At 40.1% G+C, this 17,357-nt stretch overlaps 1 protein-coding gene across 1 annotated transcript in view; it reads right to left on the reverse strand.

The window, feature by feature from the left end:
- The window catches only part of epha10 (EPH receptor A10), a 130,611-nt gene that overhangs the window by 18,634 nt on the left and 94,620 nt on the right, over positions 1–17,357 (reverse strand). Inside the window, exon 6 of the mRNA XM_011481140.4 lies at positions 1,235–1,359. Coding sequence (XP_011479442.1) covers positions 1,235–1,359 — 125 coding nt within the window. The remainder of the gene's footprint in view (positions 1–1,234; positions 1,360–17,357) is intronic.

Below are 17,357 nucleotides of genomic sequence, written 5' to 3' on the forward strand. Positions count from 1 at the left end.
GATAGTTGGTGAAAAATAGTAAGAAAAGGACTAAAAGTAAAAACGATTAGCAAAGAAAACTATTTCAAACAACTAAAGAATAAAATAGTAGCTACAATAAAAGCTACAAAATAGGATAAAATACTAAAATATATCAGTATATTGTCACTAATAAAATTAAATGCTGCTTTAGGAAAGAAATTTCAATTAAAAAGTAAAAGAAAATTACTTTATCGTGTTAAAAAACAAATTTAAAGCTAAATGCTGTATTAGCTACAAAATCCTCAAATGCTGAAAGAAAAAACAAACAAACATGACAACGTAAAAAACTAAATTTTATGTAAAAAGACAAATCCCACCTTGAACATATTCAAAAATCTCTAAGTGTATACATGAAAATTATAACAAGCTGAGGAACAAAATGCTAAGAAATAGCTAGTTTGAACGTTTGACTCCAAATTAGCATGCTAATTATGTACTATGCTGTGTTTTGTGAGTCTTTTAAACAATTTAAATATAGGATATATATGTCAAACCTTTCCTACAAACAACTTTGACATACAAGAATTCCATTAATGCTAAACTTTGAAAATATAGTTTGTATTTTCTGCGCTTAAAATAATCTTTTTTTTTCCCCCAACAACATTGCGCCTTGTATCCGTAGTGCCTTATATATGGATTAATTCTGGTTGTTTACCGATGTTGAAGCAATTTTGAGAGCTATGCAATTGTCTGTTAGTTATTTTTTTTTAAGTCTTGCAAACGAGGTTGAAAGTTACAGTTATTGTGAATACGCTAACACAGCTAATGTGTATCGGACTGTATTATTTTTACGTGTTCCTAACTAGGCTGGGAGTTAGTGTAGTCACAGTGACGTTTGTCTTAGCAGTATAAGCCGTTTTTTTATGTGTTACACTGTGAATGCAGTGAAGGAAGTCTGACTGACGGACTTATGTCTGATTTCTTTGTCACGTTTGAAGCGCCTTACTGACGACATAAAAATAAATCAAAAATAATGACGGTGCGTCTTAAGATCCGATGCACATAGTGTGGAAAATACGGTAAGTATAGTTTTAATCGTGTAAACAAAAACAAGTTGATGCTTAAGAAGGTAAAGAACATGCTTGGGAGATGAAAGACCATTTTAAAAATGTATCTTGATTCAAATATGATGTTAAAAACTAGCATCTTGGACTAAAAGCATACAGGATTGATTTAGCCAAACTGAGTTGTTGAAATCAAGCAGAGCGTTTACCTTCTCATAGTACTTGACTTCGTACTCTGTGCGGCTGCTGTTCGGGGAGGACGGCTCCCTCCACACCAGGGTGATGCTCTTTTCTTCGATCTTCTCCGCTCGCAGCTTGCTGATCAGAGACGGAGCTACAGAGGAGGGAGAGGAGGAAACTAAGCTTCCTCAGTGCAGACAGAAACACCCGGAAGAGTCTTGTGATGAACATTAGAAACAATAAAGCTTTAGAGGTAGTAATGTAGCAGTGAATTCTTGTGTACATAGTTTATGGAGCTAAAAATCATAACAAATCTATTCACGTATTGTGTATTTTGGGCACAAGCAACCCTTTTTTTTAGGCCCCCAATGGGTCAAGGGGCCGTCCATCTTTCCCCATCATTCATATTTTAATGATCCTCCTGTGTACAAACGTCCTCCGTCTCTTGGTTTTGTAGATGCTGAACAGGATTCGTCTGAGTTTAACTAAAAGATTTTCTCATTGATCGCATCGGTGTACGACCACAGACGAACGACTTCTACCAAGCTTTCCTAATTAGATGCGATGTGTAATGACCGGCAGAACAAACTATTCATTACTGGTGAAGGAACGGCGCTTTGATTTTGTGTCAACAAGTTGACAGCTTGCAAGGCGCACAATAATCTGGAGGCACCGCCCACGCGGGCTATGCTGCTAATTTAACCACGTTTAATGGAGCATAAGATGAGGGACAAAAAAAATAAAGCTTGTAAGTCATCTCTGAGAAGTGTGATGATTATTTCTGACCCTCATTTACCCCAAACCAGAGGAGTTTAAACATCAGTTTCACTGATTTGTTTAATCAAAATGTTCTACATTATGCCATTAAAATTTGAACTGAAATAGGCAACTTGACACATTTGAGATTGCTCATTCTTTCTTTAGTCATTTAATCCGGTAACCGTTTGTTGAATTCAAAAAGTCCATTTAAGCAATGTTTAAAATAAAACACTGTTTTCTTAACCATATTTAAAAGAACCTTATTGTTTGAAGAACGCTTAAGCTTTTTTAAAGTTTTTTTTTTTAAGCTGGAAAAAATATATACCGGTATTTTGTTGTAGAAACCAGACAACATGGAAAGTTGAAAATAAAAAGTCTTTAATTTCCCAAAATTAAAGCACTTGTAATTTGTCTGGGTAAAAGCAACTTGTGGATGAGACGCAGTTGCATTGCTAATAGGTAGGGCTGTAAATAAATAAATTAAAAATAAATAATTGATTCTGTGAAGTATCGCGATTTCAGTATCTGATATTTGCATCGATTCAAAATATAGCTAAAATTATATTTAAGGAAAATCAGAAAACGTTGAGAGTTGAAAAAAGATTTCTTAAATACCAAAAGCAAATCACTAAAAATTTGCTCAGGATAAAAGCAACCTTTGTTTTGAGATAAGGTTGCCATGCTTATTGTTCCGATCATGTTTTGTCTGTGTTAATATTTAGACAAAAATTGTTCTAAGTCATAATTAAAAATAAAAAAAAAGTTTCTGATACCATATCTAGATATGTATGGTATTGTGACATGTGTATCATGATAAGTATCGTGTCGTCAGACTCTTGTCAATAATTAATTAATCACAAAATCCTACTGTCAAAATTATGCAATTTTAACTTTTCTTCTGATGCACTGCAATGGATTTTCTCTTACCTCACTGACCGCTCCCAACTTGTCAAAGTCCAGTCATTTAAATCTGCAGCTCTCAGTCTGCCAACTGGTATTCCACAAGGATCAATTTTGGGACCTTTGCTATTTTCACTGTACATTAATGACCTTCCATCCAGTTGTCCTGATGTTTCTGTGCAGATGTATGCTGATGACACTGTAATATATGCTCATGGCAGTAATTCCTCTCAGGTGTCTGAGAAGCTCACCAATGCCATGGTTAACATCACAGCTTGGTTGAAATATTCTTGTTTGCAGCTAAACACATCTAAAACTGTTGCAATGTTTTTCACCAAGTCCAATAATAATCTCACTGCTGAACCAGATGTTTTTGTTTCAGGAGAAAGGCTACAGATTGTATCAGAATATAAATATCTGGGTGTCCTACTGGATTCAAAGCTGTCTTTCAAATCACACATCAAAAGAGTCTGCAACAGAATCAAATTCAACCTCAGTAATTTTAGACACATTCGCCACCAGATGTCCACACAGTCAGCAAAAATGTACATGCACTCTATGATCCTCTCTCAAATCACTTACTGTTTGCCTGTCTGGTCACAGGCTTACAATACATCTTTAAAACCTGTCCAAACATTATACAAACAAACTGTTAAAACCTTGGATAAAAAAAACCCACCATATTTCACCATTGTACAATATTACAAAAACATGGTTTACTGAGTTGGGAAAACATAGTCAAATTTTCAAATCTCTGTCTCATGTACAAAATCCTTCATGGCTTATCATCCCCTCCTCTTCACCAGTTTATTAACATCCGGACAGCAGATCACAGCAGAACTCGGAGTGCAGTCAGAGGAGACTGTATCATTCCCTTCAGAAAAAGCGTTTTTGGTCAGACTGCTTTTTCTGTTAGAGCTGCTACTGAGTGGAACTGCACACCTGTTAGTATCAGAAATTTAACACATATCATTTATTCAAGACACAATTAAAAAAATGGCTCATTGACAATCAGAGCTGTCAACACTGAGTACATTTCCTCTCACTGATCCTCGCTACTGTCATGTCTTTTATGTGCATGTATGTTCTTACATTTTTCTGATTTTGGATTGTTTTATCACTAATTTGATTTTAGGTTAACTGCTTATTTTATTGAATGCATTGTTTAATATATATATGTAATGTTATGTAAATATGTGATTTTACTTTGATCTTTTAGGGTGATTTTTAACATCTTCCCAGGGACTGCAGATGAAAAATAGCCCTTTGGTTAACTCTGGCATATTGACAGAAATGTTTATTAATATGCGCTGTCCCCCCTATTCAAATAAATGAATCTAAAAAAAAAAATACACAGCTCTAGTGCTTAATGCTCTGATAATACATCAAATATATTTTAAAATATTTTATACATTTTTATTCATATGAAAGGTGAAATAGTATTTAGACAAAGTTTTTTCAGTCATACTCAAGAAATTGTGATTTATTGTCTCTGGTGCAGAATTAGGTTATGTTGGGGCATGTATTGTATTGTGGGCTGTGTATCGTGATACACAGCAGTCAGGAGAGGCAGGTGAGGCTGTGCCTCACCTGTCATTATGGGAAAGAAAAGAGAAAAAATAAATTCAATTATTATATTTAATCAGTAATTTGTGCTTTGCAGTCATTTTCCATTTAAATGTACCATTTTTGGGCGTTTTTTCTTTTCAAAATCGCTGAATTTCCGCATTTGTCGTTCAGATACTAAGAAGTGACGTGCGATGAGGCACCAGCCCGCTGAGCCTCACCTTGAATTGCGCAATACCTATGCAGTCAGACGGTACTGCTGTCTCTCTGTATGTCGGTTCAATCACTTGTACTATGTGAGCTGAGTTTACATAATTTAGCAGATGTATATGATGTACAGTGTTTGTTTTTATAAATAACTGTATGTGAGGGACGTGTTTCTTGTGCTGAGCGCTAAACGCCGGCAAAAAAGCTGCTGGGTGAGGCCAGACATTCTCGTGCCTCATGTTAGGGGGCGCCGGTGAGCCCTGAGATTATGACGCTAAAAAATACTAGAAGACGTGATGATAGCAAGCGGCAAGTCATTTTTTTCAGAAGGTGCGGTGTATGGACTTTATTTACAAGTAAAGGTAAGACGTTTGTGCTTTTTTCTATGCTGCAGTTTGTATATGAAAAAAAAAACACGTTGAAATGATATTTTAAACAAAACATGTTAACTGTTGTCAATCAAATGGTGAATAAGTTACTCAGTATGGTTCAATCTGACTGATGACGTCAGTGCCTCACCAGCCATTAACCTCACCGCACGTCACTGGTCATGATATAGAACATTCAGACTATGTGACCAGAACTTCTTTTTCAGGTGGCATCATCACATTTTAATGGGAACATTGCAGCCCATTAAAATGGGCTGCTTAAAATTTTTTTTAATTTCAATGAGATTTAGGAAGTCTTAAAGTACAGAAACTTAATGTTAGGCTTAATAATGTTGGAAAGGAACTGAATGTTGTAAAGCTGTCCCAGGTATTTTCAAAGCAGAAATCTGTCAAGTATGAAATTAAATGCATTCTTTACGCTTGAGGTTCGCTAAGATACGCTTTTTTTTACATTTGACGGAGTCAGAAGTTCACTAGTTCACTTTATTAAGGGAATCCGAAAGCTGCTGGATAAAATCCGTCTCCGGCCTCACAGCCCCGTGTGACGGAGGTCACGGAGCCTCCGTGCTCGGCTCTTCCACGGCTGCTTCCTGTGTGCGGCGCGGCTCAGGTGGCATCTTGGTGTCGTTATCAGAGCTGGCAGACGGAGGAGCCGCTCCCCCCAGAGGCGGCGAAAGCCTGAACATCTCTCACTCACTGAAAGCGCCGCAGGTCTCCTCCTTATCTGCGCTCGTCCTGACACAGCTCCACCTGTACCGCTGCTCCCGAGGGGGACTCCGTCAGCCGCCGCGGGCTCCGCTGACATCCTTCTTGACAGGAAGAGGTTTCGTCTTTCGGCCTCTCACCATGTGCACCCCCCCCCCCCCCCCCCCTTCCATTTGCTAGCATGGCATATTAAAGACAGAGGGTAACGAAGACAAGGCGGAGTGGAGAAGTTGTAGACAGGAGTGAATGAGAAAACCCTCATCTGTCAGGCGTTCAGATGGAAATGAGGAATCATGACGTCCATCCTCCTGGGCCTGGAGCCACCGAGCTCTCACTCCTGCTGAAAGCGTAATTGTACGGAACACGAGGTGGACTCCTCGCCTCCCCTCAGCTCACTGTCCTGGGACTTCCTTTCTATCAGCCTACCAGAGAGGCAAAACTCTGAAAATATATGTCTTTAAAAAAAAAAAAAGTTTCTGCTCAACTCAGCGAGAATGGTGGCTCATTAAAGCGCACTTAGCGAAAAATGCATTATTCAAAAACCTCCCAAAAGAACGAACCTTTTTGCAGTTTCAGGCATCATTTGGGGGACGACATGTAGAATCTGAGGATGTGAGACCCAGACGACATTTATTAAAGCTACAGACACTTTAAAGTTCCACTCTGATCATGTTTTTATCTGTTGTGATAGTCTCAGGGGTCTTTTAATTATTATAAAGCCATATTTAGCCAAAATCATAAAAACTGTGTCGTTTTCCAGGATATGGTTTCTGCAGAGCGGCAGAAGTTTTTTTAGAAAAATTCTCCTCTAAAATCTAGACAGGACCGTTGCTGGGAAGCAACCCCGCCCCCCTTTTCCCTTCCTAATACCGTACAGCCTTACAGTTTCGAGCCAGATGCTCAGACGAAGAAAAGAAAGACCTACCAGGATCTATTCGTCTACGAGCGGATCAGAGAAGGCAGAGAAGGCAGCTTGTGGCTCCGCCCATTTCAGTTTCTACGTCTCAAATACAATTTTTTGCAAGCTGCCTTTTTCATTTGCTCCTGATTCACGTTTATTTGAGTCAAGAAATACTCAGAAACACAATCTTTAGCTTAATTTTCTTTCAAAATGTCTTACATCATCCTAAAAATAACATAAGAGCATGTTAAAAACACCAACAATGTTGCTTTTGTGTGTTTTATTGTGTATCTTTTAGACAGGATGTGAGGTTTCTATGTTAAATCAAAATTGTTTTATGACATTGATGACACTAAAGACTTCCCTGATCCTTCTATCAATCCATCCATTTATCCACAAGCTCCTTTCTGAGGCAACTTTTAATGGCACCCTTCATATATTAGCATCATCAATGATTATTTCAAGTTGAGAGAAGAATGTGACGCCATTAGAATTTAAAATAAATTCTCAAGGTGGAGCCATGAACTCAATTAAAGTCAGTTTTTTTAAACCAAGCCTGAGGGTCTTACTTCTGAGAGTATTATACTGTAAGACTTTCACCAACTTCACAAACTTCACTCTTCACAAACAGAGAACAAAAACCCAACCTATACTTCCCTTATTATTTATCCTCCGATTGTGAAGGAAGTTTGATGTTGGAAAACTACTGGATTCTCCCCACCACATCAGGGAAAAGTCCATCCGCTACTTCCTCAAAGCAGCAATGCTGACCGCTAAAATGAAACCCCCAAGCTAACAAAGTTACCAAAAAAACAGACGTATTTGGAAAGTTTTTTTGGAACAAGAAAACAGAAGAGAAACCTTTGACTTCAAAATAGAAGCTGCATTTAAAAGACATATAACAGAAGTCTTTACTCTAAATATGGATTTAATGTGACAATTATTGACTCAAACCATAATAATGCAGAATATTCAGCAACCCATGTCTGGTGTTACAAGGATCCAAAGTTTTTCAAATGAACAGCAAAAAATGTCACTAAAATGAGTATTTTCTAAATATAATATAATAGGTTTAGTTACAGGTTTTTTCATATATTTATCCCTCATACATAATAGTTAGACGAAGCTGAAGTTGGCGTCTGATATTTTGACAGATACGGGTTAGGGAAAAATCTATGTCAAATTTGAATGGTTCCTACATAGAATAAAGTGTATAAATAAAGAAAGAAGTTTTCCCCTAGAAAAGTTGAGACAAACTGAAAGCTAAATCAGACGAAAATATTGTCCGACAACACAGCGATCCGTGGCCTGAAAAAGGTTGGGATCTGCTGATTTCAACAATATTTCACAAACTTCTTTTTATTTAAAAACTCCGGGGAAAGTGAGATAGTATCAGGAATGTAATGAGGGAAGGAAAACAGCAGCAAAGCAGGTGGTGGAAAAAAAAAGAATGAGGATGGCGGGAATGGGACCATTAATTGGATATTAGCTTAAGGAAATGGAGTGCATAATGAACTGCAGAAGCCGGGTCGTGTATTGGCGGGGTAGTGACTCACATTTATTGTGAAAAATAAGCTCCTCTGCTAATAAAGACGTCTAAAAAAGTTGTAGGTGAATAAAAAGCATGTTGAGAATTTTTTATGTTAGTATTTAACGGAATCTTTGGTTTTCTTTAAGTGTTTAGGACAAACCCTTTATGTGTTTCAGTCCACGACCTTCTAACTAGGGATGGGCACCAAAACTCAGTGCCAGGTTGGTTCTGGTACCAACGTATTTGGTACCACCGGTACTGTATAAAATCACAGATTTCGGTGCTTCATTTCAGACATGTCAGACGGTTATATTCTAATCAGTTTTGCTGGACAATTCACTGATTTAACCTTTTCAGTGATTGTGGGCGGGCTTTATATGTACTTCATTATAGGTACTTCATTATAGGCTGTACTTCACAGCAACAGATTCTAAATCAGCGACCTGGTGGATAAGAGTGACATGCACAAGACAAGTCTTCATACTCAACTCAACTCAACTCAACTTTATTTATAAAGCACTTTAAACAGAACAAGGTTCACCAAAGTGCTGAACAATACAAAAATTAATAAAAGCACATGAAAATATAAAGCATAAAACACATAAAATAGGTCCGGATTCCAACTCAGTTAAAAGCCAAAGTGAAAAAATATGTTTTAAGAGCAGATTTAAAAATACTGAGTGAGTTTATCTGTCTGAGGTACAGGGGCAATTCGTTCCAGATTTTTGGTCCGAAGACTGAGAAGGCTCGGTCACCTCTCAGTTTTCTCCTGGTCTTCGAGACGACCAGCTGTGTCGGATTTGTTGACCTAAGGGAGCGGGGGGGATTGTACACCTGAATCAGGTCAGACAGATATTTTGGGGCGAGTCCATGGAGACATTTAAAAACAAATAGGAGAATTTTAAAATCAATGCGTAAGCGAACTGGGAGCCAGTGAAGAGATGCTAAAATGGGAGTGATATGTTCTTGTTTCCGTGTACCAGTTAGAAGACGGGCAGCTGCATTTTGGACTAACTGCAAACGAGCAAGTAATTTCTGGGAAAGCCCAACATAGAGAGCATTACAGTAGTCCAAACGTGTTGAAATAAAAGCATGGATTAAAATCTCAAAGTCATGGCGGGAGAGGCCATTCATAGCAATAAGGGATGAAATCCATGTTTACTTCAGCGTGTGTGAAAACGGAGATGCAATGCGAACTGTCGGGGAGAATAAAATACAGCATCTTAGGCACATTCGAGCGCGGTCTGTCAAGCTGTGACTCTGCTTCGTCCCCTTTTATTGTTTTTGGATAAACTTTGTGCACTTTTGACATTTTGATCGCCTTTTTGGCCCAGGAACCGCTTCAAAAGTGCCAGTTAAGCGCTAAATGGAATCCAAACGGTACCCATCCCTACTTCTAACCAAAGAAAGGGTTTAGTGTAGAGTGTAAGTGGCCACTTCCAATCATAAGTCTATGTAAACACGTGTAAACGCGCATTTCGGGCTCCCGCGTTCAAAACTCTTTTGTTCATGCATAGCTATTAAAGTTAAAGCAGGTCAAACTTTGACCAATCAGGGACTCTGATTTGGTGGCGACGTACGGATGGCCCCTTTTTTGATTCACAGAAGTACCGACTGTTTGAAAATTGTTCATGGAGGAAAAATTAATAATTGTGGTTTGCGGCCAGCCGGAATTCTGTGACACCAAGTCTTTCATATACCAGAATAGAGCTGTGAAAGAAAAAGCCTGGAGGAAAATTCCTGAAATTACTCACCTTCAACATTCACACCAAGCCTCTAACAACTGTAGGTGACATGCACTAGTAAACAGTAGAAAAAGAAGAAGAGGCCCCTCCCTGCTCGTCCAGTGTGACCACCAAATGTCGGTTCAAGAACATGCATCACATACTTGGTGTGTCTGTAGCCTGAGGTTGGTAGAAATGCAGCTTTAAAAAAAAAAAAGACAAGGATTTACTTTAATGGAAAACCCGTCCTGGCCCTACAGTGGAAGGAGAGAGGACCATCTTGGTTCAAAATTCAAACTTTACTCCAAACCCCACCCCACATGATTTTCATGTGACTGGGTCTTAGTTTTGTACCAAAACTCCAATGCTCATGAACTGATGGGGGACATTCAGCCCCAAACCATCACACTGCCACCACCATGTATAGAGGGATTACTTATTTAATATCCTATTTGTTTGGACAACAATAAAAAAAGAAGGAATGGTGGAAGCTTAGAGCATCTTCCTGACAGCTGCAGGACCCCCTTTAGATTCTTGGGATTAAAGTTTCCCAGAAAACCTCTTGGATTCCAGGAGAAGGAACGCTGGACCAGAAAAACACAATCTCACGGAGCAGAGATTATTTCGTTTTTCCTCCCATCTTTGTCATCGTCGTCTTTAGTTACCGTGGAGTCGGCGTGTGATTACTGGGTTTTAAGGTGTGAGCCACTAGGGGAGGGGGTCTTTGATGGTGCTCGGAGGCAGACATGAGCTTTGGACTTTGTGTAGGTTCTGTTGTGTTGTGTTGTTCTGCTGTTTTCAACCAGTCTGACCGTTTCTCACAGAGTAAAACCAAGAAGGAGCAGCAAAGCAGCTAAAACCAAACCATGTTTTGTATTTATTTATGTCAGTGTAGTGACCAACGTGTTTAAAATGTCTGCAGCAGAAAACAATGACCGAGCTCCGACTCCGTCCAGCTGGAAGTAACACTTTATAATTTGTATCTGAACTATTGTTTTCTTTTAAGACAAATCTGACTTAATAAAAACAAATCAATGCTTAAAAAAGAAGTGAAGGAGAACAGTAATAAAAAGTTTCCCCCAGAAGCCCTTGAAGTCTGAACACAGGACTAGCAGAAAAAGTAAATTATCAGCAAAGATGAATGTGTTTAATGTGTTTATTATAATTCCTATCACGCACCATATGCAGAACTTAAAAAAAAACAAAAAAAAACGTCAAAACAAAAAGAAACAACGTGCGGTGATGCAGTTATCGTCACACTCCTAATATATATATATATGTATATGTAGATCTTCGATACATTGTCATTTCAAAAATAGCTCACATGTCAAAATCCTGGTCTAAGGGCAAGGATGCCCAATTTAGTTTAGTCCGTTTAGTTTAGCCGATACCAAGTGAATTCTATAACTTTATGGCTTCATGTTTATTAGAAAGCCCATTGATTTTAATGTTGCCTATTGTTGTAATATTGGGCTATATAAATAAAATTGAATTGAATTGAATAAAGAGTGAAATTTAAAACCCCACTGTGACCCAACCGTCATCATAGTGTGGAACAACTTGAAGCATCGTTTGAGTTTACCAAATTCTGGATTCAGCAGTGGTGAGGTTGGCCGTGTACCCCCTTTTTCCACACATGGAAGCATGTCCACATTTGTCCAGAAACACTCAGGGGTTATAATGAAATGACTTCAGCTTCAGACAGAGTTTTTCCTGCTGACTCTTTCAACCAAAATGCCTTTTTCATCAAGAAAACCTACAAAAAGACAATAAAATGCAGGATAGTTTCTCGCAAGTATTAAATGTATCTCTCAGATATGAGCTTTTTTATTTTTAGATGTATAACAACAGAGGCATTGAGGATTGTCTTCATTGGTTTAAGCATTTCTCCACTAGAATATCTCCATAAAAACTCCCTGACCTTTATAAATACTGCAGCAGGGATTCCAGAGCTCCGTAGACCTTTCCCTCTGCAGTCGCCTCATCATCTCTTTATTACTTTGTGCTTTTCATTCACCTCCTCCCTCCATATCCCGATGCCTTTTTTTACCTCCCATTTCCTTCCCCATTTCCCCCTCCATATCCGTTCCTGCTCTCTATATAAACTCACTATTCTTAGACGGCCATTTCTCCCCATCGTCATTCAGCTTTCCTCCACACAATCACCACCACCCTCTCCTTCCCTGCACCTTTTCACGGCGGACTATATTTGTTTCTCTGGGCACAGTAAGCTTGTTAGTAACGGGTTAACTCTGGGATGCCTGGAGGACAGGGTCTTAGCTGGGAGAAGGAAGGGAAGGTGGAGACGTGGGACGCGTAACGGAGTCACCAGGGGTCAGTTTGCAACCATTACTTTTCTTTAATGCTATTAAAAGCTAATGTAAACTAAATTCTTTATGGAGTCAAACTGAACCAGGCGGCTGCTTGTGCACTGCGGATTCCTCTCAGGGAAGATGGGGTTGTTATCGGGGCCTTTCAGGCTACCGGAGAGGGGGTTGGGGTTTTACATGACGTGTTGAGAAAGGACAGGAATGCTGTACATGTGGTGCTCTTTGCACATTGATCCATGCTAGATTCAAGAAAGGACGCACAAATGACATTCAGCATCAGAGGTGCTCTTTTTGTTTGGCTACAGATGGAATACCCCCCCCCCCCCCCCCCCCCTCCCCGGCTGGCTGTGCATCCAAAGCTCTTTAACCAAGACAGGGAAAGGGGGACAGAGATGCAGGAAAGCTACAGAGATCAGGTGGAAGCACGGGTCAGGAAAGAGAAGGGATTGGTATTTCAATATCCTGAGAGGATTACTCTCCGTGCTTTGGAGGGCCGATGCCCGCAGAGTTTCTGGGGCATCACGAAGGGGGTGGGAGTAGGGGGTGAGAGGGACGTGAGGCAGCAGCCTTATGAGTCGGATGCCTCCAGGGTTCAGAAAAATGGTGTGATGGATTCATTAGGTTTATAGTTTCTGATTAAGTTTAATACATAAATATGTATCTTCTCTAATAAGGTCTAACTGTTTAGTTTGTCAAGTGACAGACTACTTCTGACACCAATGGGATCGCACCATAATGGCTAGCTAACGTGTGATGTCAGTTAAGGAAACAAAAACGATGGCAAGAGCCCAATAATTTCTATTGTAAAAAATGCTTATTACTTTGTCTATTATACATTAAATGTTCAACACACAACAGAAACAGTCAAGGCCCTTTCCAGAATCTTAACCTCTTGAGTCTTTGAGTCACCTTGACAAGCAGCCTTTTTGTTCAAGAAACTTTGATAAAGTTTGATGAGACTGACACATCAAAGTTTCACTGAGCCGTTTATGTGTCCACAAAACTGGAAGTAATCAGAAATATGCAGACTGACAATGGAAATGTGGTTGGTACCAAGTCCTGGTCAACAAACCAAGTCCATTATCGGATTTGTTTTAAAGTACTTTGTAAATACATAATACTGTGACTTTTGACCTTCCTGTTATCTTCAAAACTCCCACCCGTCTGTTGATGGTGAACACAACAGCACTGACATACGAGCTATCATGTCTGGAAGTTCTCTGTTAGTATTCCGTAAGAAAGAAACGGTAATGGCCTCAGATGTGCAACATTTCTATAGCATGTCACTAGACTTCCATCTTCTTTTGCCTACACATGCGGATGTAAAATTCTGATTTCTATTGGATTAATGTGGATGTGTGCCAGGAGGTATAGCCTGGGGGTTGAACTAGTAGTCCGGGCCTATGGTCGAACATCCGTATTTTAAGGGGGGGGAGTGCAAGTGTGTCTTGCTCCGCTGAAAGCGGAGTGCGATTGTTGTGAATGTGGTAAGTTCATTTTGAAATATTTGTGAGGCTAACGTAAGCAGCACACATTTATGACAAACAGGGGATGCTGCTGTATCATGCCCTTAAGCCACAATCTATTCATTAGCAAAGCATTAGTCCCAACTGGCCTTAAGGCTAGATACGGACAGCCTGCCGAGGTAAAATGCTCCTGTACGGAGCACGCACTAACGGGGCCCCTTTGCACAGTCTGCAGGATTTTTCAGGGTTGACAAAAATAAGAAATTCTCAGCACACGCCTGCATTTAACCTACTTCACCCATCCTTTACCCTTTCGTGTTGTGATAGTGTTCACTATGACCTATGGCTTGAAGAATGCCTGATGAAAAATGTCTACCAACATTTTCACTCGGGATCAATGAGTGGTCTATGACCATGATATTTTCTGTGGGTCACCCGTGTGGCCCGTACAGGTTTCCCCATTTTTGCACCCATATATAGCTCTAAGGGCAGTTGGGACTTAGCCATTAGGTATGGATATCTGCCTTTATCAGATAAAGGGCGTCTAATTTCCTGCCGTTATAAAAAAGAAAATCTGATAATTTAAGAAATCAGATAGTAATCAAATAGTTGAAGTTCATGTAAACAGACTAACTTGACTTTACATTTTTACACGAAATACCCTTAGAAGGAAAGAGATTGTCTGGATTTATAAAAATTTGATTGAAGAACAAAATAATAATAATAATAATACATTTTATTTAAAAGCGCCTTTCAAAACACCCAAGGTCACTGTACAAAGTTAGAGGTAAAACACAATAAAATCACAAGTTAAAAACAATAAATAAATTGGATTCATTAATAAAATCAGCTGACAGAAAATGAGAAACTGTGTTCCGGAAATGCAAGCTTGAACAGAAAGGTTTTGAGTCTGGATTTGAAGATCAGAAAGGAGTCAGTGTTACGGAGGTCTGGGGGGAGAGAGTTCCAGAGTTGGGGAGCAGAGCGACTGAAGGCACGGCTCCCAATGGTAACCATACGGGCCGGAGGGACAGAGAGCTGAAGGGAGGAAGAAGATCGAAGAGAGCGAGAGGGAGTGTTAACATGGAGGAGATTAGAGAGATAGGAGGGAGCCAGGCTATGGAGGGCTTTGAAAGTGTAGAGAAGGAGCTTGAACTTAATCCTAAAGGCTACTGGAAGCCAGTGCAACTGCTGGAGAACGGGAGTGATGTGATGGAAGGAGGGGGTTCTGGTGATGATGCGGGCAGCTGAATTCTGGACCAATTGAAGCTTATTTAGAGTTTTGTTGGGAAGACCATAGAGAAGAGCATTACAATAGTCGAGACGAGAAGTGACCAGACTATGAACTAAAATGGAGGCGGAGTGGATGGTGAGGGAGGGGCGGAGACGATTAATATTACGTAAATGATAGTAGGCTGACCGAGTAATGCTATTGATGTGGGATTGAAATGATAATGTACTATCAAGGATGACACCCAGACTCTTTACTTGAGGGGAGGGGAAAACTGGAGAGGAATCGATGGAAAGGTTAAAATTAGGAATTTTGGAAAGGGTGGATTTGGAACCTACGAGGAGTAATTCAGTTTTATCACTGTTAAGTTTGAGGAAGTTTAGGGTGAACCAGGTTTTTATTTCAGACAGGCAGGAGGAGAGGGAGGCAGGTGGAATACAAGAGTTGGGTTTACTGGACAGATAGAGCTGAGTGTCATCCGCGAAACAATGAAAATCAATATTGAATTTACGAAATATATTGCCAAGGGGTAGCAGGTAGGTAATGAAGAGGAGGGGACCGAGAACAGAACCTTGAGGAACACCAGATGAAATGAGTGAGGGTTGGGATTTGAAAGAATTCAGTTGAATAAACTGAGTGCGGCTTGAAAAATAAGAATGAAACCAGCGGAGGGGGGTGGACTCGATACCGAGGGCTGAAAGTCTGTGGAGAAGGATGGAGTGAGATATGGTGTCAAATGCTGCGCTCAAGTCGAGGAGGATGAGGATGGTGAAGAGTCCAGAATCAGCTGCAAGGAGAAGGTCATTGGTGATTTTTAGTAGGGCAGTTTCTGTGCTATGAAGGGGACGGAAACCAGATTGAAAGGGTTCAAAAAGATCATTTTGGGTGAGATGATGGGAAAGTTGGGAGGCGACAATTTTTTCAAGAATTTTTGAAATGAAGGGGAGGTTAGAAATAGGACGAAGATTATGAAAGGAATTGTGGTCTGAGCCGGGTTTTTTTAGGATGGGTCTGACGGCAGCGATCTTGAGGAGTGAGGGGACAATACCTGATGTCAATGAGGAGTGAATAATGGCACAAATGAAAGGAAAAAGAGAAGGAAGGCAGGATTTAACCAGGGATGTTGGTAGGGGATCTAGCAAACATGTGGATGGTTTGGACTTATGGATGAGGCGGGAAATTTCACTGGGATCAGGGAGGAAAAAGGAAGTGAATATATGAGTTACAGAAAATGAGTCAGACGGGGTGGGAGGAGAGGTGGAGGAATGGAGATGTTGATGGATATCTAGAATTTTCTGGTTAAAGAATAATTGAAGAGAATTACAGTGCTCATCTGAATAAAAATGAGGGGGAAAACTGTTACGGGGTTGAAAGACATCATCCATTAGAGAAAACAGCATTTTGGAATTTCCCTTATTTGCATCAATCAGTTGAGTGAAGTATTTTGTTTTAGTGTTAGAAACCAAGTCCTTGTATTGTAAAATCTGTTCATTGTATATTTCCTTATGGACGGGAGAGCCAGTTTTTTTGCAGAGCCGCTCCAACTGGCGGCATTTGGCTTTCATTTTATGGAGTTCAGGGGTGAACCAGGGGGAAGATTTAACAAATAAAACAGACCGGGTTTTTACAGGAGCGAAATTGTTAAGAACATCTAAAAGGCAGTTATTATAAAAAGAAACCAGATCATCAGGGTTGGACGAGTTTGGGAAAGGAATGCGCTCCAACTGAGAAGAAAACAGCTCCACATTTATATTCTTAATGTTTCGGAAGGAGATGAGGCGAGTGGGTTTGATCTCAGATAAAATCAAGGGGATGCTAAAAGAAACAAGATGGTGATCAGTCATAGCAAGTTCATCTGTGGAACAGTTAGAGGGGGTTAACCCAGAGCAGCAGACCAGGTCCAGAATGTGTCCCTTAGCATGGGTAGGCAGCTGAACATGTTGACAAAAACCAAGACTGTCCAGGCATGAGCAGAAGTCTCTGGTGAGGGGGAGGTGGTTGTTATCAAAATGTATGTTAAAATCACCCATACACATAACATTAGGAGAGAGAGACGATAGGTGAGTGAGCAGAGTTCCAAAATGCTCCAGAAAGTCCCTGTTCGGTTTTGGGAAAGGGAAGGGAAGCAGGACTGTCTGGACTGATCTTACACACCTGCTTAAAAATCAAAATCCGACTTAAAATCAATCTAGCATCAAAGAAGAGCCAAAAGGGGCATCTTTTGATTTTCTTTCCTTCGCCGAGCGCGCCCCGAAAGTGTCAGAGAACAAATCTCTCCTTCACCGTCATTAAGTTTCCAAAAGCCCACCCCCGCCTGGCACCCCGCCCGCAGCCCTCTGTTGGGAGCCGTTTGGATCCTTTTGCCTCCTTAATTAGAAGTGATGGGAAGGTGAGGCTTCAGCAGGCACCAAATGAATAGAGTCATCAAGCTACTTTTCAGGGC

The sequence above is a fragment of the Oryzias latipes genome, chromosome 11, assembly GCF_053564925.1.
Source record: "Oryzias latipes strain Hd-rR chromosome 11, Olatipes_Hd-rR_3.1".
NCBI classification, from domain to species: domain Eukaryota; kingdom Metazoa; phylum Chordata; class Actinopteri; order Beloniformes; family Adrianichthyidae; genus Oryzias; species Oryzias latipes.